Here is a 24,453-nt window from a genome sequence, read left to right on the forward strand (position 1 = left end):
TGAAAAATCTGTGTTATTCTTGAGCTATACGTACAAGTCAAAGCCTCTATCTAACCTGAATCGTGAAGAAGAGATACTTCAAGTGTGTGGAATTAGTGTTCTTTCAGGACATTTCAAACCTTGTGCAACATTTCCTCCAATAGTGAAATTTCCTACAAGTTCATTTATTGACAGTTTAATATCCTTCATAACTATGTCGGAAAAATCAAGTGTTAAGTGGAGAAAATCCACTTTCATCTTTTGTTCCACAAATTCTTTCCTACGTAGAATACATAACTTCAACAATTGTCCTTTTTAGGGGCTGTGTACTTCTACAAGAACAGGAAATTTCCGAAAATGGTTTTCAAGAATTTCGAGTATTTGGTAGAGCGAAATCTACCCAACAAGACTATTTGGTGCTGTACCAGGAAATTGAAAAAATGTAAATCTAGGATAGTCACAAGAGGAAGGCATCTGGTTGTTAACAACAGGTATCACAGTCACCCACCGACTTTCAAAGGGAAACACGAACTTGTTCCAACGAATTATTCCATACAAGTGAGGGAAGTTCCCAAAGATATAGATAAAATAGGAGACATATAAAAAAATCTCAGATATGTGCTTCTTTCAGGACTATGTTTTCTAAATGAATATTGTAGGAAATAAAAACTTATGTTCCAAAAATTGTTTCAATCTTTAGGAATCGGTTTCTGAAAAGCTATCCCGACACCATTGAAATCGTTTGGAGCAATTCCCGAATCAAAATTCGAACATTCCAGATATTAAACGCCTCCGCTCTTAGCAACAAGGCTGCAAAAATCGATCCTTCAACTGAACAGAAATTATCACTTTAATAGGTACTATGCATCGAAAAAAATATCACAAAGTTTTCAGAATGAGTTTACCACGAAGCCGTTAAATTTTAATTGAAATCCGTTTGAAAAGCAGGAACCAGATGAACTCAGCCTCCGTTGACCTATTGGAAGTTCGGATATTCAAGGTGACCTTGCTGTGAGAACTATGAACGTAAGCCTGAGCTACGCTGCTAGCTCGATGTGATACTGCATGTCCACGAGTTCTAAGAGAAGGATTTTCATTCGAATATCTGGTCTGTAGGTCGTTTGTTTTTCCTCCCAGATGACTGTAGATCTCTGTATGACAGAAATAGGAATTCTGTATAAAAGACTCGTCGGACAAATCAACAGTTTTGTCCCTTTTTCACCGATTTTTTTCCAGGTATTATATACTTCATCATTGGAAAGAAGAGACCAAAGTTGGTTTACGAAAAATATGATTTCCTCTGCCATAAGCAGATGAAGAGGAGTACTTTTTGGCGATGCAGTTCCTATCGTCGTTCAAAATGTGCCGCCTATGTGACCACTAGTGGAACTACCCTCTTTTTCAGCGCAGCTCACAATCACCAGCCGACAATAACAAACACCAAAAATATGGCTTCTCGGGTGGTTACCATAAGGAAAAGATGTACGAAATCAGAACGTCAAATAAATGATGTAAATTCGACGCAGATATGAAATTTGTATATTGTTTTTATCTAACCTCTTCCTATATTTTTGTTTCTTTGAATGTTTATTTTTTATAACCAAAATTTATTCGGATACATATTGAACTGATGTGGACTGCATGTGATTTTTTTCATTAAATATATTAAGAATTTTATTTTCTTTATATAATTTTTGTTTTGAGCCCCCTATGATGGTTTTCGGAACTATGCGTCAGTTTTTTTGTTAATTCAGCAGGTACAGTTAAATTACCGAATATTTAATTGGTAAAAAATCCCTTTAATAAGCCTGCCTGAGTTTGACTTACATCCTTATTTCAGGTTTTGTTTATTTCGATGTTGGCATTAAAAATCCCAAGATTATTTTGCATGGATACGACTATTCTTGTCACAGAAAAGATCAGAACAAAACTTTGTGGCTTTGCACCGGTTATTACAAAACCAAGTGCAAAAATAAGATAACTACCAGTGGACAAGTTGTGATAATGACTGGCGAAGATCATAATCATCTACCGCATGGAAAAATAAAGAAAATGAGCGATTTGATTCGTAAGGAAGTCACTATCGTGAAGAATTACAAAAAGTGAATTTATCAATGTTACCAATATAGGATATTGTTTTATGAAATATTTATGTACTTATATTATTAAGCTTGTATTCTTTTATGAAACAAAATTTGACTATTTTTATTTCCTTTTATTTTAGTTGATTTATTTTAAGAGGTGATCTCTGCGTGTCAGTGTTTGGATCTTTTTTTAAATAAACGAGTGCGAGTCCATTAGTTGACAGTGCTTTTTTTCCAGATGTAGTATTCTTCGATGTGGGGAATAAAAACCCGAAAATTATCGTTCATGACTACGATTTTAATCTCGCTAAGAAAACTCCACAAAAGACAACATGGGTATGTGCAACCTACCATAAAACAAAATGCCGCTGTCGCTTGCAGACCAAAGGCAGTATGGTTTTTATGCGTTCTGAACACAATCATTTACCCAAGGAAAAAGAATCCAAATTAATGAGTTTGATTTCCCAACCGGTAATTATAACAAAATATACCGGAAGTAAGAGAATTTGAGGAAGATATTGTGTGTCTCAAAAATCAGTAAATAGAAACATCTACTCACAACTCCTATTATGTTTGGTATTTGAAATCAACACTACGCACTGCATCGAACGTCTGTAAAATTCTTGAAGAAACTGGAACTATTTGCAGTAGATTCAACAACAAGAGTGAACCGTTTTAATAGACCACTGTTGAGAACCCGAGAATACATAAATTGTACTGATTATTTTGTTACATTTGAAACACAATTAAATTCTCGGTTCTCGAACCTCTACCTCAAACACAATTCTTCAGATTTCCTCTCGTGATTTTGACTATATTGTAATGTTTGTTATGATTGTTATGAATAAATATTTTGACAATGTCGTTGAATCATGATTTTGATTTATCGAGTGAATTTCGAATTCAAGGTGGCTCATATCATTCAGATGATATGAATATCAACAAGTGTTACGATCTGATCATCGTCAGGACAACGAAAGGGGTAACGCTCCATCGAAGAAGAGTAGATGCTGACCATGGTTTCGCTCTCATCTGACCTCGTCAGAGCTACACAACTCCTCCTCCAATGGAAAACGTTTGGAATTGACGCACCCTAACTGAATACTGGTAGTAGCTTCTGAGTATTATCCAGAGCGCCATCCAGTATGAAACGAACTCGTAAACACGAACGTGTTACACGCATGTTATCTGCAATAAGCAGGTCAGCTTACTGAATTAGGGAAAATATGTGACATATGCCATTGTTTTCGTCTAGATTCCGATCTGGGGAAGATTGAACTGAACCGTACTAGATGGCGCTCGATAACCCGATAATACTCCAAAGCAACTACTACTACTACTCGACGACCGCATCGTAACGAGCTTATTTTTTTACTGTAAAGTAGAAGTAGACAAAATCTGTTATTTTCTGCTTTATATCTGGTGGAGGAATAACAATTTGACCAATTTTTCCGTGAGGTTTCAGTTTGTTCTATTTTAGGCACTATTTACTTCGCGGTCGGTGTGAAGTACCCCAAACTAGTGTATTTACACCACGATTTCCTGATGTTCAGACGGGGAGAAACGTCCACCCAATGGAAATGCTCGCATTACTTCCACGCCCAGAACAGGGAAAGATGCAAGTGCCGCATTTTCAGTAGCGGAAAAATGATCAGTGTGGACGGTAAACACAACCATCCTGCCAAAGAAAAACGGACTTATAAAAATATGGTGTCGCAACAAGTAATAGTGGTTGAAAAGAGTCTTTCTTAGCGTTTTCTCATCTATCATTTACTGTACTGTGTGTTGAATATATTGTTTTAAAAACCTTGCATTTTTGGTATATTGTTTCTCGTAATAAATTGTTGAAATCGATTAATTGAATCTTTTTCCTCGCTTTGCCTGACATATTCGATCGTTTTAGGTGTACAGAATTGTTTACAACGTACGAGTAGTACTTAGAAACTGGAAAAGTATCCTATTGAGGCGATTTTCCAAGAAAAACCGATAGATAGCCTATTCTCACTAGTTTGGCTATGGATGACGCATCCGCGAGCCATGCTATAGATGACACGTTTGCGGGTTTGTCGATAGATTGCGCACCTGCGCTATAGAATACATAGATGAAGCGTTTGGCGATAGATGCGCACATACGCGTGCGCTAGGTCATAGATTGCGCATGCGAGAGCATGCGATAGTAATCGTAAAAAGTTGTTGAAGAGCTTCCCTGATGACTTGTGAACTTTTCCGTCCATTTCTCGATTCATTCTCCGCTTTGCCTAGTCGTATCCAGTGATTCTGAAATTTATTCAGCGTGGTGTTTTTCAGATTTAATCTTCTTCGACGTTGGCACCAAAAAACCCAAACTGATTTTGCAAGATTTCGATTTTTTGCTGCACAAAAAGGAAACCGATCACACGGTCTGGAGATGTTGTCATTATTTCAACTCCAGGGTGCTACGTTGTAAGTGTCGCCTGATAACGACTGGTCGAGTGGTGAAAGTGATAGGAGATCACAATCACGAGCCAAAAATCAAGACAGATAAATATAAAAACATGCTGAGTCAAAGGGTAACTGTGCTAAGGGAAGCCTGAATGTATCGATGTTTTCGTGTTCCAGCATTTATCGAATAATTATAAGTAATTGTAAAATTTTTGGTTATATGGATATTGTGTTGATTCTGTATCAATTTTTTGTGTTATGTTGTTGATACTATAAAGAACATGGATGCAGTGTATTATTTTTCGATTCAAATAGCTACTACCGCCTACAGGAAATCAAATTATTTATTTATTCTCTCGCTTAACAAATGGCATTCGAACAAATAAAAATCAACACAATGAGCTGAATTTTTCTCCTGAAATACTTCCCTTTGGACATCTCTTATTTTTTACTCTGTTTGTATTCGTTTATTATTATTTATTCTTGGTCCTATTTACATCGATATTCAATTTTCTATTAATTAATTTGTCCCTTTTGTAATATTTTATTTTCATTGATGTTTTTCCCAAGATCCGTTGTGGAAGGTTTGTAAATTATGATTCTCGTTTTTGTGGCTTGATTATTGTTTATTTTCAGGGATCATCTACTTCGATATGGGGCACAAAAACCCGAAAATCATACTGGAAAACTGCGATTTCATCCTACAATCTAGAGAAGTCTCAAAGACGATATGGATGTGTAGCAGGTACTTTGCAGGGTTCTCTAAAAACGAAGGAAGATGCAAGGCAAAGTTGATAACTCAGGGCAAACAGGTACACGTGATCGGAAGTCATAACCACGAGCCCAAAGTGAAAGTTTCGAGAGTCAAAAATTGGGCGTCTAGGGTTGTCGATATAATAAGAGAATGAGATTTTTCGGGATTGTCTCCAATGAAGAACTTCATTGAATTCAATTAGTTTTCTTAGTAATTTATATATTATTTACGTTTTGCCTAGAGACTTTATGCTAAAGTGTGTATGTAGGTATTATGTGAAAAAATTTTAATAAATGTGTATTATAATTCGATATTAGAATGCTTCCACTTGTGGAGATTTGTTGTATCCCTAATATGAATATAGATACTCCAAATTCAGCTGACTTCAATTATTCTGATGAAGTACTATTCCTCAGAGTTGTTGTTTCTATAAAAAGCTCCAAAACGAAAAAATGCCTCAATTCCAATAAAACCTTAAGAGCAGCTCATGAAGAATTCGGTGTAAGTACTTGAGCAGTAGAAATGTTCTTGCTTAAACACTAATACCTCTCGTTTCAGATACTATATATTTCGACATGGGGACCAAAAGACCGAAAATTATCCTTGATGACTTCGACTATTTGATACTGAAACGCGACGTGAACAGAACCATATGGATGTGTAGCAAATACTTCGGCAACAGAACCGATAGATGCAAGTCTCGACTGGTGACCAGCGGCAAAGTGGTACAAGTTTCTGGTACTCACAATCACGAACCCAAACTGTCAACCAGATTCAAGAACCTTCTGTCCCAGAAAGTTCATATTGTGCGTGTGTAAGATTACTGCAAGAGCAGGAGGTTGTTGAACTGGCACTCTTTCATTTCTAACTGGGAGAAATGTTAAATATTATTTATATCTATATTATTTCTTTTGGTGTGTGATTTACGTTGTTTCAGAGCTGTTAATAAAGATTTGGTAGTTTGTAATAACCTTGTTATTTATGCCTTATAATACAAGTATTTCTATTTCCCACTGAAATTACAGGTTTAGGTTCAGTGCTTGGGGGACAGATCCCATCGTCCTGTTGGAATATTTAGCGCTACACCGTATTGATGAGGGACAAGCAACCGGTCTACAGTTGCATTTAGATGTTTCGACTTCTCATAGTTTAGGGCTGATTTCGTACTTTTTGGGTTACTTTCTAACAATGATTATATTTCAGAAACGGTGATCCATGTGATGGCGGGTAGGAAAAACCCTCAGATCATTTTAGGCGGTTACGTTTTCATGATTAATAGAAAAATGAAGGCGAAAACCATGTGGAGATGTGTCGATTACGACAGGAGCAAATGTAAAGCTAGAGCTATTACTTGGGGAAGGATTTTGAAGATCACTTGTGGTCATGATCATCCACCCACAAATCCAAGTTGCGACAGAGCAACACCTCAGACAGTTCTGCTGATAAAGAATAATATGAGACCGTCCAACGAACAATTCTTTGTTTGAGTTCTAATCATGACCTATTCGCAATTATAGAAACTGTGATTTTTTTGTAATTTTATTAACGTTTAGTTTTCTCCATGTATTACACTCAGATCGAATTGTTTTTGATCATTGTAAGACAGCTGATGATGTGAACGTGGACAGAGTTATCACCGTCAGACAAAATATCCGTACGTATTTTTGTTCGGACGACCGGGATCGGTTGTCGGAAATTTACAATTTTCTTTGTAATTTCAATGATGAAAAAAAATTTTTTTTGTTAAGTTGATAATAAAAACGATATGATTCAAAATGTATTATTTAGAATACTTTCCTTCAATGTATCTGTTTAGATAGCAATTCGTCTTGAGATAACTTGGCTTGTCCAAGATTTCAACATATCGTGTCGGACTTGAAGAGATTTTGTGAAATTCGATGAATAAATTTATCGTAATATGAGTTTTTTCGTTTGTTGTAGACGTCATTTATTTTGTGCCTGGTTTTAAGAACCCGAAACTGGTACTAGACAGCTGCCATTTTCGTCTCTACAGAAAAACAGCGAAAAAGACAATTTGGCTATGCCAAATGTACTATCTAAACTGGCCGAATCGCTGTAAGGCTCGTATTGTTACAAGTGGAAGGATGGCCCACGTTTATGGACAGCACAACCACGAAATTAAATGTACGAAAATACTGGAGAATATGTCAGCTCAAAATATCACCATCGTCAGGGTCCCCGAATGAGGATTTTTTTATACGTAACTCATGTTTTTTTTCAAGTGGGGGATGTTCAATCAGAATATGCAGATTTTTCGGTTAAATAAGTTGCGTCCCCTTTTTTTGTCATGTTGTATTTGAAATGTGTTTTTCGAAGAATGTAAAAATGATTTTGTGCCATGAGAAATGTGCAATCTGAATAATAAATTCGATTTATAACGAAATGTCATAGTTTTCTTTTATTATAGTTTTGTTAAATTTTGTTTATATTCAGCTCATAGTGTCGTCCTAAGATATTTTTGAGCGCGCCATAAAGAAATACTGATTGATACCGAAATGATCTTCATTATAACATTTTCATTATTTTTAAAAAACCTGTAGGATTAGGTAGAAAAAAAATTCTTCCAGATGCTCTCTGATGCTGCTCTGATGAGGTCAAGTAAGACCGAAACCATAGTCTGCATCTACTTCTTCTTCGTACTCTGGCTGGAGTGGAGCATTAATATACATAATGATCCGCTTACGTCAAACACACTGTATAATCATATGTGACTGTGCACTTAGCTTTGATCCAGTTGTAGTTCGGTTTACTCCTATTACTAGTTGTTTATTTTCAATTCAGTTGAAACTATTTTATTATTTATGGAATTATAGGTAGTAGCAGATTTATTCATAGGATATCTTCGGAACTCGAATAACTGACTCTGTTTCAGCTAAAATATACTTCGACTTGGCCCAGAAGAAGCCCAAAATCATATTGGAGGGTCACAGTTACCTCCTGTACAGAAAACTAACCCAAAAGACGGTTTGGATTTGTAGCGGATATTACACGAGAAGCCCTTCGCGTTGTAAAGCGAAAGTGGAGACCTGTGGCAAAGTTGCCACCATCATGGGCTACCACATACACCCAGAAACCATCAGCAGGGAGAGATACGAAAGGATGACGGCCCAAAACATTGTTATTGCTCGGGATCCAAGGGAAGACATATGGAAAGTGCGGAATCCATTCACTGACAATTCAATGAACCACTTTTTGTGTAACAATTCAGATATGGGCCCTTTCGATTAGTTCAATTCTTATTTATTCATTGTTTCCGTTTTTAATCATAAGCATGTTGGTAGCTAACCGGTGGCGGCTTGTCAGGGACGGCAGGGTCTGCGATGCCAACCCAAGAAATAGGAATCGAACGAGTGTACCACCTATTCATTACTTTATTCTCTTCTTCTTGATAATATGCCCCTTAAAATTCAAAACTCGCTTCTGAATTACCTAAGGCTAAAAAAACATGTAAAACACAGGGTCGGCAGATCGTCATTTGCCGTACTTGGGGTTCCTACCAATAAATCATTGATGTTCTCCGCCCCTTTTGTTATGTCTTCGTTTGTTTTATTCGAAAAGGGATGGTTAAAAGTCTTATACAATTGTCCCGAAATTCATGCAACAAAATTTGGTCACAGATTCGCGAAACAAAATTGGGAGACCCCTATTTTTGATTTTGCCAGGAGGCGACCTCTTTCAATCACTGAATTTGGTACACAGGAGTTTTATAATACGCCAAATTTCATAGAGGCTATCTGTTCCATGAAGAAATTGCTTGAAACAAAGTTTTCAAGTTCATAAACTGCATGAATAAACTGCCAACCCACGATGAATATTCACGAGCCGCCACTGAGCTGAACTGGTCCACTCAATTATATTGATTTTGTTGATTGTTGATTACAAGTCAAAATACGTCGTAACCAACAACCAATCTAATATCACGTTAATTTCCTAAACTGGTAGGCGGTGAAAACTATTTTGGCAAAAAAACAACTACTCTTCTGAATCAATATTAGAGATAAGATCACTTTCGACGGGTAGGGTAGTTTGATGAACAATTAATTCATCATTTTTCGACCCGTTCTGTATTATGTATATGTTACTTTTAACCTGTTAAAAAATTGTTATAAGCCTTGAGTATTTTAAAATTAAGTCCTAATTTGTGACGGAGGTGTGCAATAAAGAAGTTGTATAATCTGAAAGTCTCTTATTCGTGAATTACCAACTCATAATTTTACCCCTATTTCTGTTTTTTATATTATCGATATTATTTGTGTTTATTATTGATGTCTTTCGTTTTTAGGTATTATATATTTTGTTCCTGGCAGGAAGAACCCACAAATAATATTCCAGGAGAATATTTTCAAGTTGGCCTACAAACAACCCCACAAAACTACCTGGGTGTGCAGTTTCTGCCACAAGACCAAATGCAGAGCCAGACTTTTCACGTTTGGGAATTGCATAAAGCAAACTATACCACACAACCACGCGCCCAGCGAGACGGAAAGAGTCCGAATTCAACTTTTAACCTCGAAAAATGTTACAATTGTATCTGGGGATCCAACGAAAAAATAAAAATAAGGCTTCAATGTTCTGTTCAATTAAATAACTTTCACTTATTCCATCCTAAATAAATTTTATTCCTTTTCTTCATCGATGTGCCCCAAAACTGAAGCATATTTTGAATTTGTTCGGTTATGTGTTGACAACCAAAAACAATTTGACAGATTACAGGCACCTCAGAAAAGAAAAAAACGTCAAAATGAGAAAATTTGGACGCAGTTAATAGTAAATTTGGCAGGACATCTCTTTCAACATAATCAGATGATTTTCCATGGGGTTATTGTGTACCTTTTAACCACATCTGCATTGAAAAAGAAAACACAGCCTCAACTAATCTCAACATAGCCTCAACAAAGTTCAACATAGCCTCTACAAATTTTAACAGAGCCTCAACAAATTTTAACACTGCCTCAACAAATTTCAACACATAATACAATTTTTAACACAGTCTGAACATATTTCAACAGAGCCTCAGCAAATTTCAAAAGAACCCCAACAAATTTCAACACATACTACAAATTTAAACAGCCTGAACAAATTTCAACAGAGCTTCAACAAATTTTAACATTGCCTCTACAAATTTCAACAGAAATTGTCGATTGACCCTTTTTTCCTGAACTCAATTTTCATTCCAGGTACAATAATATTCATCCATAAGGGTAATAAGAACCCAAAAATTGTATTAGATGGGCACGACTTTCAAATAAACACAAGAAAGGAGACCCGAACGTTATGGAGATGTTCTCATTATTTCAGGACGAAATGTAGAGCGACTCTTGTGACCAGTGGTCGATGCTGCACAATGAAGCGAGATCATAATCATGATCCAACGTTTTTGAATTCCGCCCATAAGGCACTGTTCAAAAAAACAGTGATTTTGCAACGACTTCCCTAACTTATAGGGAGAAAATAATAATAATTTTAAGTTATTTCTGTTTGAACATTAGTTTTTTAGGAAAAACATTTCTAATTCGATTTAAATAATGAAAGAATGGTTCCATGATTCTAATTGTCACGAGACTAACAAACAAATCACTCCAATATTGGAGATCTATTTCATGGATTCAATAAAAGATTATTACCATGTGTCATTTTGTTTTTTCCTGGAATCTTTTGAAACTCTGTCCAATTGTGTCATATCCATTGCTATTGAATGAAGAGTGATCAGACCCAAAAACTATAATTGTACTATTTTTTTTTAATTGAAAAAGTCTTTCAGCCAAAAAATTGAATTTAAACTCAACTGACAGAAATTAGATTTAGCGGACTATTGGAGAGTGAGGCAAAATTACTTTTGAGGACTTAATTTCCCCTGTATTAAATTGTAATTGTAGGAAGATTTTGATTGATTAAAATTATGTTTCAGAAGCCATGATCCATGTCATGTTGGGGAGGAAAAACCCCCAAATCATACTGGACGATTACGTTTTCAAAATAAATAACAAACTGAAAGGCAGAACAATGTGGAGGTGTATCGATTACGATAAGACCAAATGCAAGGCCCGAGCAATCACTTGGGGAAAGGTCTTGAAGATAACTTGCGGTCATAACCATGCACCGAGCAATCCGAATTATGCCAAAGCGACACCTCAAAAAGTTCTACTCGTGAAGAATTTAAGGGCCGAGTGTTGAGGAATGGGCGTTTCACCATTATAATGAGTTTGACACATATTTGGAACTAATAAATTGTTTTTATCGAGAGTATTTTTATTATTTTCTTCGGGTCATGTTTTGGTGGCGACTTAAACACGCTTTAACCTGTTCAGATGGAAAGAACAAGACCTGGTTGTTGTGCAGCTAAGTGTTGATCGCAAATATAGTCTCTATTATGTTGAAAATTGTTCATAGGATTTGTATAACAGCTTCTTATTTTCATGTTATACCTCTCGTAACTATTGCCTTATTTCAGACACAATCTTTGTTGTACCTGGTAAAAAGAATCCGAAAATCATCGTTCATGAGGACGAGTATGAGATGAATCTTAAATATGGAGGAAAAACAGCATGGCGCTGCACACAATACTACAAAAGTAAGTGCAGAGCTAGAGTGATCACCAGCGGTAAACTTCTTCTGAAGAAATTCAATCATAATCATCTTCCGATGAGAGTAAATCATCTCGAACTATCACCCATCAATGTGCGTATTATAAGCGCAAAATAATATTTGGCATTCCTGTGTTTCAAGATGAGAAGGATGTTTGTGAAAAATGGCTCTAATTTAGGAGCTTTTAGACGTAGTTTCAATTAAGTTTTTACCTTATTCCTTAGGTATATCATTGAATTTTTCATCATGGATGATTTAATATTTTATTTTTGTAGACCATTTATTTATTTTCCCACCATTTGATTTATTTGTACATTAAACTAATTTCTTGATATTCTTGTTGTTTTTTATTATATCCGTTTCTTGTTATTTAATTTATTCTCAATTTAATTCTTTTCTAACATCGAATCAAAACTTGTAATCACAATTATCATTCGTGATTTAAGATTGTATGGAGCAACCACTATGGAAGAATGCTAAACTCTCATGTAGGTATGTTGATGCATCCTTTGGTCCATCCTAACCAACTGTTCTTTCAGACATAATCCACGTGGTTCCCGGTAGAAAACATCCGAAGATTTTGCTGGACGGAGACGAGTATGAAATGCATAACAAAGTTAAAGAAAACACTGTTTGGCGTTGCGTTTCCTACTACAAAACAAGATGCCCCGCCAAGGCCAGAACCTTTGGCAACAAGTTGAAGAAAACCGAACAGCACAATCATGATCCTCTTCGACCATCCTACAGAAACGATCCGATACCCTTGAGAGTCACAATTTTGAAATGAACGACGCCACAAACTTTTTTTATAGTAGAGTGATTTTAAAGTCAGAATAACAATTTTTTTAACTGTAATACTTTTTAGAGTAAAATTTTTTTCGTTTCGGCTTTCACATAATTGTGGCTTGTGTTGTCCAAGGTGACCCTGGAGATGTTGAATCCCCAAAACTTGTATTTCGTGGGTCTGGAGTTCACGCAAGTGTCATAAAGTTACTATTACTTCTAATTTTATATTTTATTATAAAATTTCTCATCACTTCGGAGTGATGGTGTCCATACCTTTTCGATAAACACGAGATAAGTGTTGTGTGTATTACAATCTTTCTTGTTTTCATATTTTTCCATTAAATTTCATTTTTGTCTATGATTGTTAATTCTTAATTCTTTTTTAAATGACTGATAAAAGTTCACAAACATTTTCTTGTATTCATTTTTCTTTATTTTCTCAGTTGTTGATTAGATTTTTCCATCATCATTCGAAAAACTGAAGATGTTAGATGTTGCCCTTTCAGATCTTCGACCTGTTTTGAAACTAATGTGTTTTAGATACAATATTCGTGGCCCCTGGTAGAAAGAGACCGAAACTGATCGTGAAGGATGACGAATATGAGTGGAATAGACGCAAAAACACGAGGACGTATTGGCGATGTTCCCAATATTACAAGAAAGGCTGTTCATCGAAACTGATAACATACGGACGTACAGTGAAATTTTCCTGTGGGCACAATCACGCTCCCATGAAGCCAAAACATAAGAAAACCTACCTTTTGAGGGTGACTTTCGACGAGAACAAGAAGGAATGAATGTTTATTTTAATTTCGTCAATTTGACATCTCTCCCTTGTTGATTAATTTCAAATAATCTTGAAGAAGAAAGCGTTGTTTCCCCGTTTTTGATAATTGTGATAATACGCAATTATACATCAGGATTGTTCGTACAATCTAGTCATCCATTCACGAATGAGAGATTCTGCTTGCGCAGCAATGAGTTTATATTTTCAGAGTGTGGTCCCAAATTCGACATTTTCGTTATGAAGTTTCAATATATGAGTCTGAATAAATTGTTAAGTTCATTTTTAACTTCTCCATCCTTCACAATAATCACTATCTTTCTTCAGAGAGATTATAGGTAAGCGATGATAACTGAAAGTTATTGTGGCAGTGAAGCAGCCTGTTCAAGTTCAGGAATAATGAAAATTTAAGTGATATTTCATCGATTATTTTCAAAGCGTATTAGTATTTTGTGAATGTTGTCCCAAATGATCTTTTCTTTATAGAAATACTTTTCTAGATACTGTGTACGTTGTCCCAGGGAAGAAATATCCAAAACTAATCGTTAAAGAACACGAATACATGAGAAACTATCAGAACCAGCACAAGAACTACTGGAGATGCTCGCAGTATTACAAAACCAAATGCAAATCTAACCTGATAACTTACGGACATGTTGTTAAGATCAATAAAATACACAACCATCCCCCTTTGAATCCTGTAAGAGAGGTGTGCACCCCTTTGAAGGTGAAGATTCTTCAGAAAGATTAGGAAGTCCCATTTATTGTGAGCGAATATTTATTTGACACAAAATGTTCATTTTATTAAGTATATGACGAATAAAGGTGAATGTTAATATTAAGTATTAAATGTTGCTCTGATGAGGCCAAATGAGGCCGAAACCATGGTCAGCATCTGCTTTTCTTCGGTGGAGCGTACTCCATTTGGGGCCTTGACGATGGCAAATTGGCTAGTTCAATTCAGATCGTAACACTTGTCGATATTCATATCGTCGGGTGGTATGCATCTGAATTTATCCTCATTATGTTAATATTAAGTATTCAGAGTTGATTCGACATAAATTATTTCACATAAATAAGGGACTTTTATTTTCATAAATGAGGGCGACTGCGAAGATAACAACATTCCTTACAAAAACTCCCATAACCCTTGTTTGAATGGCTCTATCTGACCATTGTCTATCCATTTATTCATTGTCTCATTGTGTTTAATATTTTATAATCTTTTTTCTTTATACTCTACAAATTCATCAACCACTCTAGGTACCAAGGATAAACGATAACTTTTTGGAATGATTGGTAGTAAAAAAGGCATATTTAGGATCTGTCAACAAGTGCCTCCTTACACAGGAAAAAATCAGTATCCGGGAAAAAAGTTTTTTGTTTGTCGTGTGTGCTTGTTTGTGTGCAATCGCTTTTTATTCATTTATTACTAAAGCAAACCACAACAAAGTGATAAAAATGTTGACTTCATCGAGAATCAAGAGGATCCAGCAAGGAGAAGTATAATATTCTTCATTATTTTCATAATAATCTCTGTCAAGTTGTCCAAATATTCATCATCGGTTTCCATGTCATTGAAATCCTCTTGTTTTTAGATATTGTATTCGTAGTACCAGGAAAGAAGAATCCTTTACTCCTAGTCGACGATTACGAATACCGAAGAAGCCATCAAACAGAATTCAAGAACTACTGGCGATGTACGCAGTATTACAAAACAAGATGCAGGTCCAAACTGGTAACCTACGGCCAAATAGTCAGAATGAGTAATGTTCATAATCATGAACCAATCGAACATAAAGCAGAGAAAGCTACTCCTTTGAAGGTTAAGATACTCAGGCATAAAATGGACCGACAATAATACACCCATATATTTTTCGTTTTGGCTAGAAATTTCTATTTTTTGTTATATTATTTTACGTATTGAATTATTCTCATTAAATCTTTCATTTCAATACGATTTTGAATTGGTACCAAAATGCATTCACACTCACAGTGGAAATAAGGTCAGTTTAGGAACCTGCTGAAAATTGATTCCAATAATCGAGTGTTTGTAACCGTATGTATTTTTTTCCAGTGTAGACGTGATATTCCATAAGTGTTCGTTTCAGGAACAATCCATGTGATAGCGGGAAAGAAATACCCCAAAATTATTTTACAAGGGGATGAATACGAAAGAAGCATACAAAGGAAACACAAAACCTTGTGGAGATGCACACAGTATTACAAGACGAAGTGTCACTCAAGACTCGTGACTTCAGGAAATCAGGTGGTTGTGCGATTTCAGCATAATCATTTTCCCATGAATCCAAACATAGAGAAGGCCACGTCTCTCAGGGTGGTGATATACAAGGAAAATGAAGGAGAATTGTATACATGAAACGTTCATAACAGAACGAATGTTATTCAGGGTGCATCTGGAAAATGAAATATGATGTATTTTTTAGTGCAATAGCTATTTTAGCTTCGACATGAAGGAATTATTTTGTGTTATAATTAATTTCGAATTTGATGGAAAAATATTTTGGGTGGAACATTCGTTTTTCTTTTCTATGTTGAGGAGAGAATCCATAAAAAATTCAACTGTTATTTAGTTTTATTTTGAAAGTTTAAATTTATCATCCTTTTGGTTTGAAAATATTAGTTTTTTTGGGATTTTAATTTATGTATTTATCGTCCAATGTTGAAAAAATTAAAATAAAATATAAAAAAATCCGAAAACAAACTTTTAAACAATTATAATGCGCCGATAAACTCTCTATATCAAATAGTGGTAAATGATCACAATTTTTTCGATACTCTGTAATAATTTCTTTCGAATAACATGGTGATATTTTCAGATGTTATATATATAGTTCCTGGAAAGAAGAATCCGAAATTGGTAGTGAAAGGGGATGAATTCGTTATCAATAGGAGATTGGAGGGAAAGACGATGTGGTTGTGCCCCCTTTATTACAAGACTAGGTGCAAATCTAGGGCAATAACATTCAAGAAAACTTTAAAATTAACCTGCTCTCACAATCATCCACCGTCGAATCCTAGTTATAAAAACGCAGTTCCTCAGTTCGTTACAATTATTGACATTGCAAAATAGATACATATACCATAGGCATTCTTATAGAACTAGTTTTATTTTTAAGTAAGATTTTTAAGTTAGATTTGTAATTTTCACGATCTTCCCTCAATGAAATATTTTTCCGGATTGAAGCAAATGTTTATTAATGTTAATTAATATTCTTGTTATTGTTTAACAAGTGATTTTATCTTTGCGATGTATGGATTGTGAAATTTTATCTACTAATAAAAAAATTTCATGAATCGATTTTTTACGGACAGATTTGAAGGGTCAGGTACCATATAATTTGAAAGAAATTCAAATATTTCCCATGAAACTCCATATTTGCTGTGTTCATTTAAGAATTTATCATTGATTTATCATGTGTCATGATATAATGTTTGATTATATATTTATTTATCCATTTCAACTTTGTTTTCATATGTTCGTGTATCAACTGTGTAACTAAATAAATTTCAGGTTATATTTACATTACATCAGGACTAAAGTACCCGAAGTTGGTGTTGGACAAATACATGTTCACTGTATCGGCTAAGAGAGAAGGTAAAACAACTTGGGTTTGTCGCAACTACAACACTTTCAAAGAGCCAAAGTGTAAAGGGAGGATAGTAACTTCCGGAAAAGTTGTTTGCTTGGTCAGAGGACACAACCATGGTCCTACAGTACTCGACGAGGAACTCAAAAAAATGTTTCGTCAAGAAGTGATTATCAAGAGATATGAATGATGCTATTGAGTCGAAATTTCGTCTAATCCGATGTTAAGCTTGTTAGAATTTTATTCGAAATGTTTGGTTGAAGCTTTAAAATTTTTTAGTTTCATGTTTGTTTTGATTTTTATCTTTGTTGATTTTTTGTTTCAAATGAAAAAACTTTTCGTTTAAATTTGTTTCTTGAATGTTTCAAATATAAAACTTTGATGAATTCATACTTCTTTGTTCCTATACCTATAATAAACTAAACTGCGATCTATGTAGAATTTGTGTTTCCATTTCCTCACCCCTTTTTGACCAACTATTATTTTATATATTATTTTTTCCAGATATCGTTTACTTCGCTAGAGGTCTCAAAAATCCAAAATTGATTGTAGATTCTCACGATTTCATCATAGAGAAAAAGAGGAACAGTTCAACTAGATGGCGATGTAGCAGCTACACGAAAACTAGATGTAGATCGACCGCTAGAACTTCCGGGGCCACTGTCACTATAAAAAACGCGCACAATCATGAATCCTGGATCGACAAGGATATCCTGAAAAATTATTTTCAGAAGAAGGTCACAATTGTGCGCGATTCGGATTAGTAAGTTTCTGCGCCCCACCCTGTATATAAATGCAGGTTCGGAAAATAATCTGCGAGGCACGAGGCATAAGAAAGAGAGCGCTAATCAGTAAGTGGTTCCAGTTGTTCACCTCATGATTTGATCTCCCAAGGGTATTTTTCTTTGGGGCTAACGGAAAAATTGAATTTATCAACATATCGTTGAGTTGAGCTTGACAATAATCCAACAGTGTGCCATGAAGATGACGAATCTGCTAAGGGTTATAAAGTTATCTCTTTATAGCCTTCATAATACATTTGGCTACAGTTTGGCACGATAAAATTGGCTTTCATTTTCCGCAGATCATTTTTCTGAACCTGTAGATTAGAATATTACTGGGGATTTCCTCTCAATATTACTTGTTGTCCAGGATTGCTCCTCACTAGTTGGTAGTACTTCAGCATCCTGAATCCTGGCGTTTCAAAACTTGTTTCACCTGAAGAATTCACTGTTCTTCAGAGTTATATAAAGAGTTTGATCCTTTCTGTTAAATTCAGTGAATACACATGAGTATTGTTGTACTGTAGCCATATATAAATGTGCATAGCACATACTTTCTTGGACGAATCATAAGAAAAGTAGGGCATTTTCTAACACGGTGGTTTTCAGGTGAAATCTATATAGTGCCCGGAACTAAACACCCAAAAATAATCCTAGATGGCTATTCTTTCGTGATAAACCAGAAAAAAGTGGACAGGACCAATTGGATTTGTTCCAGATATCGATCTATGAGCTGCAAAGCGAGACTTATCACTTACCAGAAAACTATCAAACTTACACGTGGTCATAATCACCAACCGGACATCGATAAAGATAAACTGTTTGTTATGATTCCTCAGAAAGCCCATATCATTAGGTGTGACAAAACTATGGCTGAGTCTCAATGTGAAAAGACATAATCACCTGGTGAAATTCTTGGGATAATTGTCCCAAGAACATTTTACCTTGGTGATGTTGAATTTGAATAGTTTTTTTAAATTTTTCTGTCCTAGGATAACATAACTGTATTGGATAACCTAATAAAACATTCCTGATTTAAATTGGTCTTTTGAGTGAGTTATTTTTTTTATTTGAGCATTTTGTTATTCTTCTTTGGGACATGGCAAATTCTGACGTGAAAATTTTTAGGTACCATCTATGTCATGCCGGCAATCAAAAATATCAAACTGGTGGTAAATGAAAATGTCTTCGTTGTTTATAGACAAACCAAGGAATTAACCCGTTGGCGTTGCAATTGGTATTCTAGGACGCGCTGCAAATGTAAATTGCAAACGTTCGGAAACGTCGTTAAAGTCATCAGCGAGCATAATCATAACCCTTCTTATCTCAAACCTTCCGACACATTGAGTACGAAAAGATTGGTGACAATTTTGTATGCGTCTGGCGATGAAGAAGAGGAGAAAAAGTGACCCTATATTTCAGTTGTTTTATGTGAACTATTTTTTCGAATTAAAAAGTTGAAAACCAAATTCCTCAGTATGAAAAAATTATTCTGAGAATCTAGTTGAAGTTTCAGGTATCGAAATTCTTTGCATATTGGTGCCTCCATCTCGTGAAGTCAGCATATTATTTTCTAATACTGTTAGTCCAGTTTTTTTGGGGGATACAACTGATCTTTTCTGAAAATTTCATTTATATGGTAGAGAGCCAAAATAACTAACAAGTGTACTTTTCAGATATAATCTTCATAGCTCCTGGGACAATAAATCCAAAACTTATAGTTCACAACAACATGTTCCTCTTGTATCAGAAGAGTAAAGAGGTAACAAGATGGCGTTGTTCGCGGTATTTGAAGAATAGGTGCAAATGCCGACTACAAACTTCCCAATGTACTGTACGCATTTTTAAGCAGCATAATCATGCGCCTATCAATCCTAAACTAGAAGGAACGACGTCAAAAACAGTCAATATTGTTTACAATCGTGAATAAATATATTGATCAGTGGTTGAAATCATTGACTTTCTCCTTAGTATTGCTGGCATCAGCCGTGTCGCCTCAAAAAATAAGTCCAATCTGTACTTACCTTTGAATAAAGAATTTTTCTTTATTCAATGATCCCAGCTTTTTGCTGCTTGTAAAATAATCACAGATCGGAAAGTGATGCACATCACGAAGAAGCAACTCTTCTAGTTCAAAATCTGAGAACCACAGCGATCTCGAAGCAACCGTTCGGTCTTGACGAATTTTTAAGTGACCCCATGTGAGTGTATGTGAGTTTCTACACCACTATTTACTGACGAATCCATTTTCAGGTATCATTCATATATTGCGTGGCAAAAAATATCCTAAAATCATTCTGAACGACTACTCGTTCAGTTTGAGTCAGAAGCAGGAAAACCAAACAAGATGGCGTTGTTCGTCCTACAACAAATTCAAGTGCAAAGCCATCCTTTATTCCAGGGGAAAAACAGTCAGATTAATAAATAGTCACAACCACAAATCTGACATCGATCCTGAAAAAATTAATATGGGAGTTAAGCACCTTGTTACCATATTACCAACCAAGAATCTGTAAACGAAAATGTAAACCATGTAAATAAATATTCAGTTTAATTTTTTCACTGTTTCTCTTCGAACAAGAATAGTTTAAGTCGAATATTTTTTCATCAAAGCCAGCATATCCTTGTAGATGTATTTATCAACGTCCTTCGCTACCAGAAAGTCGATGTGACTGAACAATTTGTGACCCCTGAAGTCTGTTGTCACCACATTCTGCAACTGGGACTTCAATTTGTTCATGTCATCGTCGACACAAAAAACGTCTTTTTTACCACACCACAGAACGACTGGAGATTTGACGTTTTCCAGGTGGAAAAGAGGGGGTTCTGTTGAATTGTACACTTGAAGGTTTCTCTTAGGTCCATAGCTGAATCTTGCAAATCTACCTGGAAGGACCATTTTATTTTAAAAAATTGTCGTTTAGTTATAATAGCCTTAATCTCACCAGTGAGCCCCACCTGCATGTAGTGTTGAAGTTCCCTAATACTGCCTCCACACAATGACTTACTAATGTAGAATGACCAATCGCGCTGTCAGAAAAAAACGAAAGTTTATATGCAGAAAATTTTTTGAATGATATTATTAAAACTTAGCATACACTCACTACATACTGAATCTGAGAATCTTCACTCTGTAAGCCAAATTTGGCCAATTCAAAACAGGCGCTCTTGAATATTGTATATCTACACATCAATACTATCATGTCCCTCAATTTAGACATCGGTCTAGTTCCAAAAAAGCTCAGTCTTTCTGTTAAATCCTGTTGACAAAAAAAATCAGTTTCATTTACCGTCATTGTCAACCCTGAAGAGGCAATCCCATAAAAACTGTCTATATTGTCTCGCCTGCTTGCTATCCTCGGCTGCGCCGCGGCAATCACTTTACAGACTCGACTGTAATAGACAGTTTTTGGTCCTTGATACATAAATAACTATTTTGCGTTGCAAGATAAATTTTTAAAACCCACAAGTTCACTTACTAAAAGCATCGGCTCAAGTACTTTGCACAACGCTGATAGAAATAGTACCGATGAGCATCCCTTATGGTAAACCGACGTTCCCCAATGGATTGAGAGGGCCACCTTTTCATTATATTCCGGTCTTTCTGATAAAGTGACGAAAATGATGGTAGAACCCTCGGAATGTCCAATAAGGAACAATTTGTCGTGCACATTATGCTTCAAGACAACGTCGATCGCTAACGGGAGATCGTAGAGGCCTGTTTCTTGCCAGCTGAAACAAATATTCTGTACGAACCATACAGTAAGTTTCCTAATTTTCTCAATATTCATCATTCACTCAAAAGCCTCACAATATACAGAATGGGATGCTCCAAATGCGTACAAGATATATCTACGTCTTCTCGTTACTCACCTGAAGTACCAAAATTCCTTATCGTTGTCTGGGTTCAGTATAGTGTGATTGCTGGATTCTCTAGTACCCCTGCTGTTCAAGAGCCAGACGTCATAACCATGATCTGCCAGAAAAATTGGCCCAGATTCGTTTTTCTTCACGAAGAAGCTATCTGCGCATGCTGTAAGTCCATGTACGAAAAGTACAGGCATTAAATTTTGCGCATTCTCTCTTTTGATGTGTTTGACGTTTATGATGTAGCCGTCTGGAGCGGTACCATAGTACGATTCAATACCGTCGTATCCGAGTTTCTTCACTAAATCGTCCTACAAAGAGATTGAGTCAGATGAATCGGAAACTCAAATATAAGTTTAAATTCACACCTAGTAGTCCCTTCAAAGCAAATTCGTGAAAGATCTGGTGCTGAATACTTTGTAGCATACATAAACGTGTCAGAAACATATCCCAGCACCTTATCAACATAAAGAAATATGTTCGTAGCATATTTACCACACATCGAAAAAACTCACTAAACTCAAATCGCCATCTACATCGTAATCCATCGTCCAACCACTCTCGCCCAAGATCACACGGCACAAAAAAAGAATTATCAACGAGTGAACATGAGCCATTTCCTTCACCGAAATTATCTACTACAGCGATAAATAATAATTATTATTTATATCCTTTCGGAAATCAACAAAATACTCAATATGATAATTAGGAATGTAATATTTGATTATGACGGTTTTTCGATGTTAAGAAATCAAGTCGTGCAGGTAATTGTCTGATGGATTAACCGTGTTTATGCAGAACTACTTTTGTCCAACAAATGACGTTTATGGCTGGAATTGTTACGATTACAAGATGAATATTGACCATTATCGCAATTATTTTTCCTGTTTTCCTATTGCCACTTCTATTTCACATTCTGTTACATTGGCAGTAGCCAAAAACATTGTCACTTCCTTCATAGATATAAACGATAGGAAAAAGTCTCATATCAGGATATGAGGATCAGAAATTAGGCGAATAAATAAGCGTTTTTACGCGAAATACATTTTCCTAATGCTGAAAAGGATTAATTGAAGTGTTATGTTTCGATACTAATGATCCATTTTCAGCTGTGATCTACATAAAGAGCGGCCTTAAAAATCCCAAAATAATCTTCGAAGACAACGAGTTTATAATGCATATCAGAACTCAAGGATCGACCAGATGGAGGTGCAGTTATTGCAACAAGACGAAGTGCAAATCCAGGATTTACACCACAGGAAAATGCCTGTATATAATGAAACCACACAACCACGAATCTAATTCCACCGAAGGCCACGAAAGTTTGTTCACCCAAGTTGTTGAAGTTCACAGGCCCAATTCCTATTATGCTCCATAGTTTGTTGTAAATTTGGAGTTTGTAATATATACCTATATAGGTACACGTTATTTTTGTATCTATGTCATGTGGAATAAATGTTTCAGTTTAGATTTTTCTTTTTGTTATTTGTTCGAAGAAGGATCTGGTTATATCGAATGGAAAATGTGTGTAGAGAATATTCCAAATTAGCGCGAGCAAAAGATGTGTCATTTATTTTATGGCTTTAGGCTCCTATATTTCTTTGTTACTTGGTGAATTAATTGCTCAAAGTGTTTTAGTTCTAGTAAGTAGTGCAGTGTGGAAAAAGTATGAGGACTTTTGGAAAGAACTGTTTATGAATACCGAACGCTAATACGTCTGGTTTCAGGTATCATCTATTTCCTGCCTTCGGGAAAGAGCCACCCAAAAATAATGTTCGAAAACTACGAATATGTTATTCGCAAAAGACTACCGGATTCCACAAGATGGAGGTGTGGAAACTGCAACAAAACTAGATGCAGATCTTACGCTGTAACGTTGGGAAGGTTTCTTTACTTGTACAAACCTCATAATCATCCTCCAACATTCAATTCTGACACTACTAAAGTAGCTTCTTCTATTATTACAGTGGTCAAGAATAGAGATTATGGGTATTTGTATTAACACTGTGTACTATATGACATGTTGAGTATTTTTTCATTATCGAATAAATGGTTTTAAACTAACATGTTTTCATTTGACGAACACTGATCGATACTAGAAAAGTTGTATCGTTATGTAGAGATGAAACAAATATATCATGGAAAAAAGTGTTGATGGAATACAGGAAAATACAGAGTGTTCGCGATACCTGATGCAAAAGTGTTTTTTCATCAACGTTATATACTTTCAGTATATAAGGTCTTTATATATTAATGTTTCTTTGTTCAACAATCGGTTTTTCTTTCATTTCTGAATGAATTATTCACCATAGACACCTGCGTTGATACCAATGCTCTTGAGGATCAGTAGTATATTTACATCTCTGTATTTCAGGAACGATTTATTTCGTTAAAGGAATAAGAAACCCTAAACTCATTTTTGAGGGCTATGATTTCTCGCTCCATCGCAAGGTTGAGGGAAGAACAAGATGGCGTTGTAACGGCTATTACAACAAAAGTTGCAGAGCTGCGCTCTGGACGTACCAAGGGAGTAGAGTCAGATTTCTCAAATTTCACAATCACACCGCACCTTTTCCCGAAACTGGCGATGAAAATGTACTGATCAGAAAGATTGTTCAGGTTTCCAGGGACTTTCCAACTCATTGAAGCTTTCGGCTCCATTTACAGGATTTTCCTCAGAATTTTTTTTTGAACTTAATAGCCTGAACTAACTCGTGTTCTAAAGTGACCTTCTAAATGTTTTAACCATTTGTTACATAAAGAAGAGATTCATTTTGAT

At 35.6% G+C, this 24,453-nt stretch overlaps 2 protein-coding genes across 36 annotated transcripts in view; one reads left to right on the top strand and one right to left on the bottom strand.

Annotated features, from left to right (window-relative positions):
* LOC123314896 (modifier of mdg4-like) overlaps nucleotides 1-24,453 on the top strand; it is a 41,590-nt gene that overhangs the window by 15,152 nt on the left and 1,985 nt on the right. Inside the window, exons 4-6 of one of the 34 annotated variants that reach the window (XM_044900304.1) lie at nucleotides 16,950-17,033; nucleotides 17,530-17,788; nucleotides 18,417-18,489. The exons of 2 other annotated variants lie outside the window; for them this stretch is intronic. In XM_044900304.1, coding sequence (XP_044756239.1) covers nucleotides 16,950-17,033; nucleotides 17,530-17,788; nucleotide 18,417 — 344 coding nt within the window. In that variant the 3' untranslated portion in view covers nucleotides 18,418-18,489. Of the gene's footprint in view, nucleotides 1-298; nucleotides 664-1,215; nucleotides 1,657-1,819; nucleotides 2,280-2,301; nucleotides 2,934-3,543; nucleotides 3,918-4,370; nucleotides 4,886-5,120; nucleotides 5,617-5,796; nucleotides 6,206-6,441; nucleotides 7,160-7,179; nucleotides 7,643-8,131; nucleotides 8,522-9,541; nucleotides 9,828-10,436; nucleotides 10,886-11,167; nucleotides 11,503-11,710; nucleotides 11,831-12,383; nucleotides 13,043-13,170; nucleotides 13,685-13,914; nucleotides 14,289-15,012; nucleotides 15,370-15,525; nucleotides 16,733-16,949; nucleotides 17,034-17,529; nucleotides 17,789-18,416; nucleotides 18,848-18,935; nucleotides 19,068-19,483; nucleotides 19,753-20,060; nucleotides 20,365-22,783; nucleotides 23,143-23,401; nucleotides 23,739-24,048; nucleotide 24,453 lie in introns of those variants that run through there. 31 more of the 34 variants (XM_044900301.1, XM_044900302.1, XM_044900346.1 and 28 more) reach the window with 31 other exon arrangements.
* LOC123314900 (lipase 1-like) lies at nucleotides 20,342-22,438 on the bottom strand. 2 transcript variants are annotated; one of them, XM_044900347.1, is made up of 6 exons: nucleotides 22,190-22,438; nucleotides 21,681-21,985; nucleotides 21,287-21,539; nucleotides 20,912-21,067; nucleotides 20,753-20,837; nucleotides 20,342-20,693 (listed from the first exon to the last, which is right to left on the bottom strand). In XM_044900347.1, the coding sequence occupies exons 1-6, from the start codon at nucleotides 22,289-22,291 to the stop codon at nucleotides 20,395-20,397; spliced, it is 1,200 nt and encodes a 399-aa protein (XP_044756282.1). In that variant the 5' UTR covers nucleotides 22,292-22,438; the 3' UTR covers nucleotides 20,342-20,394. The 2 variants fall into 2 exon arrangements, with proteins under 2 accessions (XP_044756282.1, XP_044756283.1); XM_044900348.1 differs by lacking the exon at nucleotides 22,190-22,438 and adding an exon at nucleotides 22,043-22,183.

This window comes from Coccinella septempunctata, chromosome 6, assembly GCF_907165205.1.
Source record: "Coccinella septempunctata chromosome 6, icCocSept1.1, whole genome shotgun sequence".
Classification (NCBI taxonomy): domain Eukaryota; kingdom Metazoa; phylum Arthropoda; class Insecta; order Coleoptera; family Coccinellidae; genus Coccinella; species Coccinella septempunctata.

Excerpts from the sequence above, each read along its gene's own strand:
- LOC123314900 (XM_044900347.1), bottom strand. The coding sequence starts at position 22,291 with ATGGCTCATGTTCACTCGTTGATAATTCTTTTTTTGTGCCGTGTGATC. Across the intron at positions 21,540-21,680 it reads AAGGAATTTTGGTACTTCAG|CTGGCAAGAAACAGGCCTCT; the intron begins GTGAGTAACGAG and ends TATTTGTTTCAG. Across the intron at positions 21,068-21,286 it reads TACTTGAGCCGATGCTTTTA|GATTTAACAGAAAGACTGAG; the intron begins GTAAGTGAACTT and ends TTTTGTCAACAG.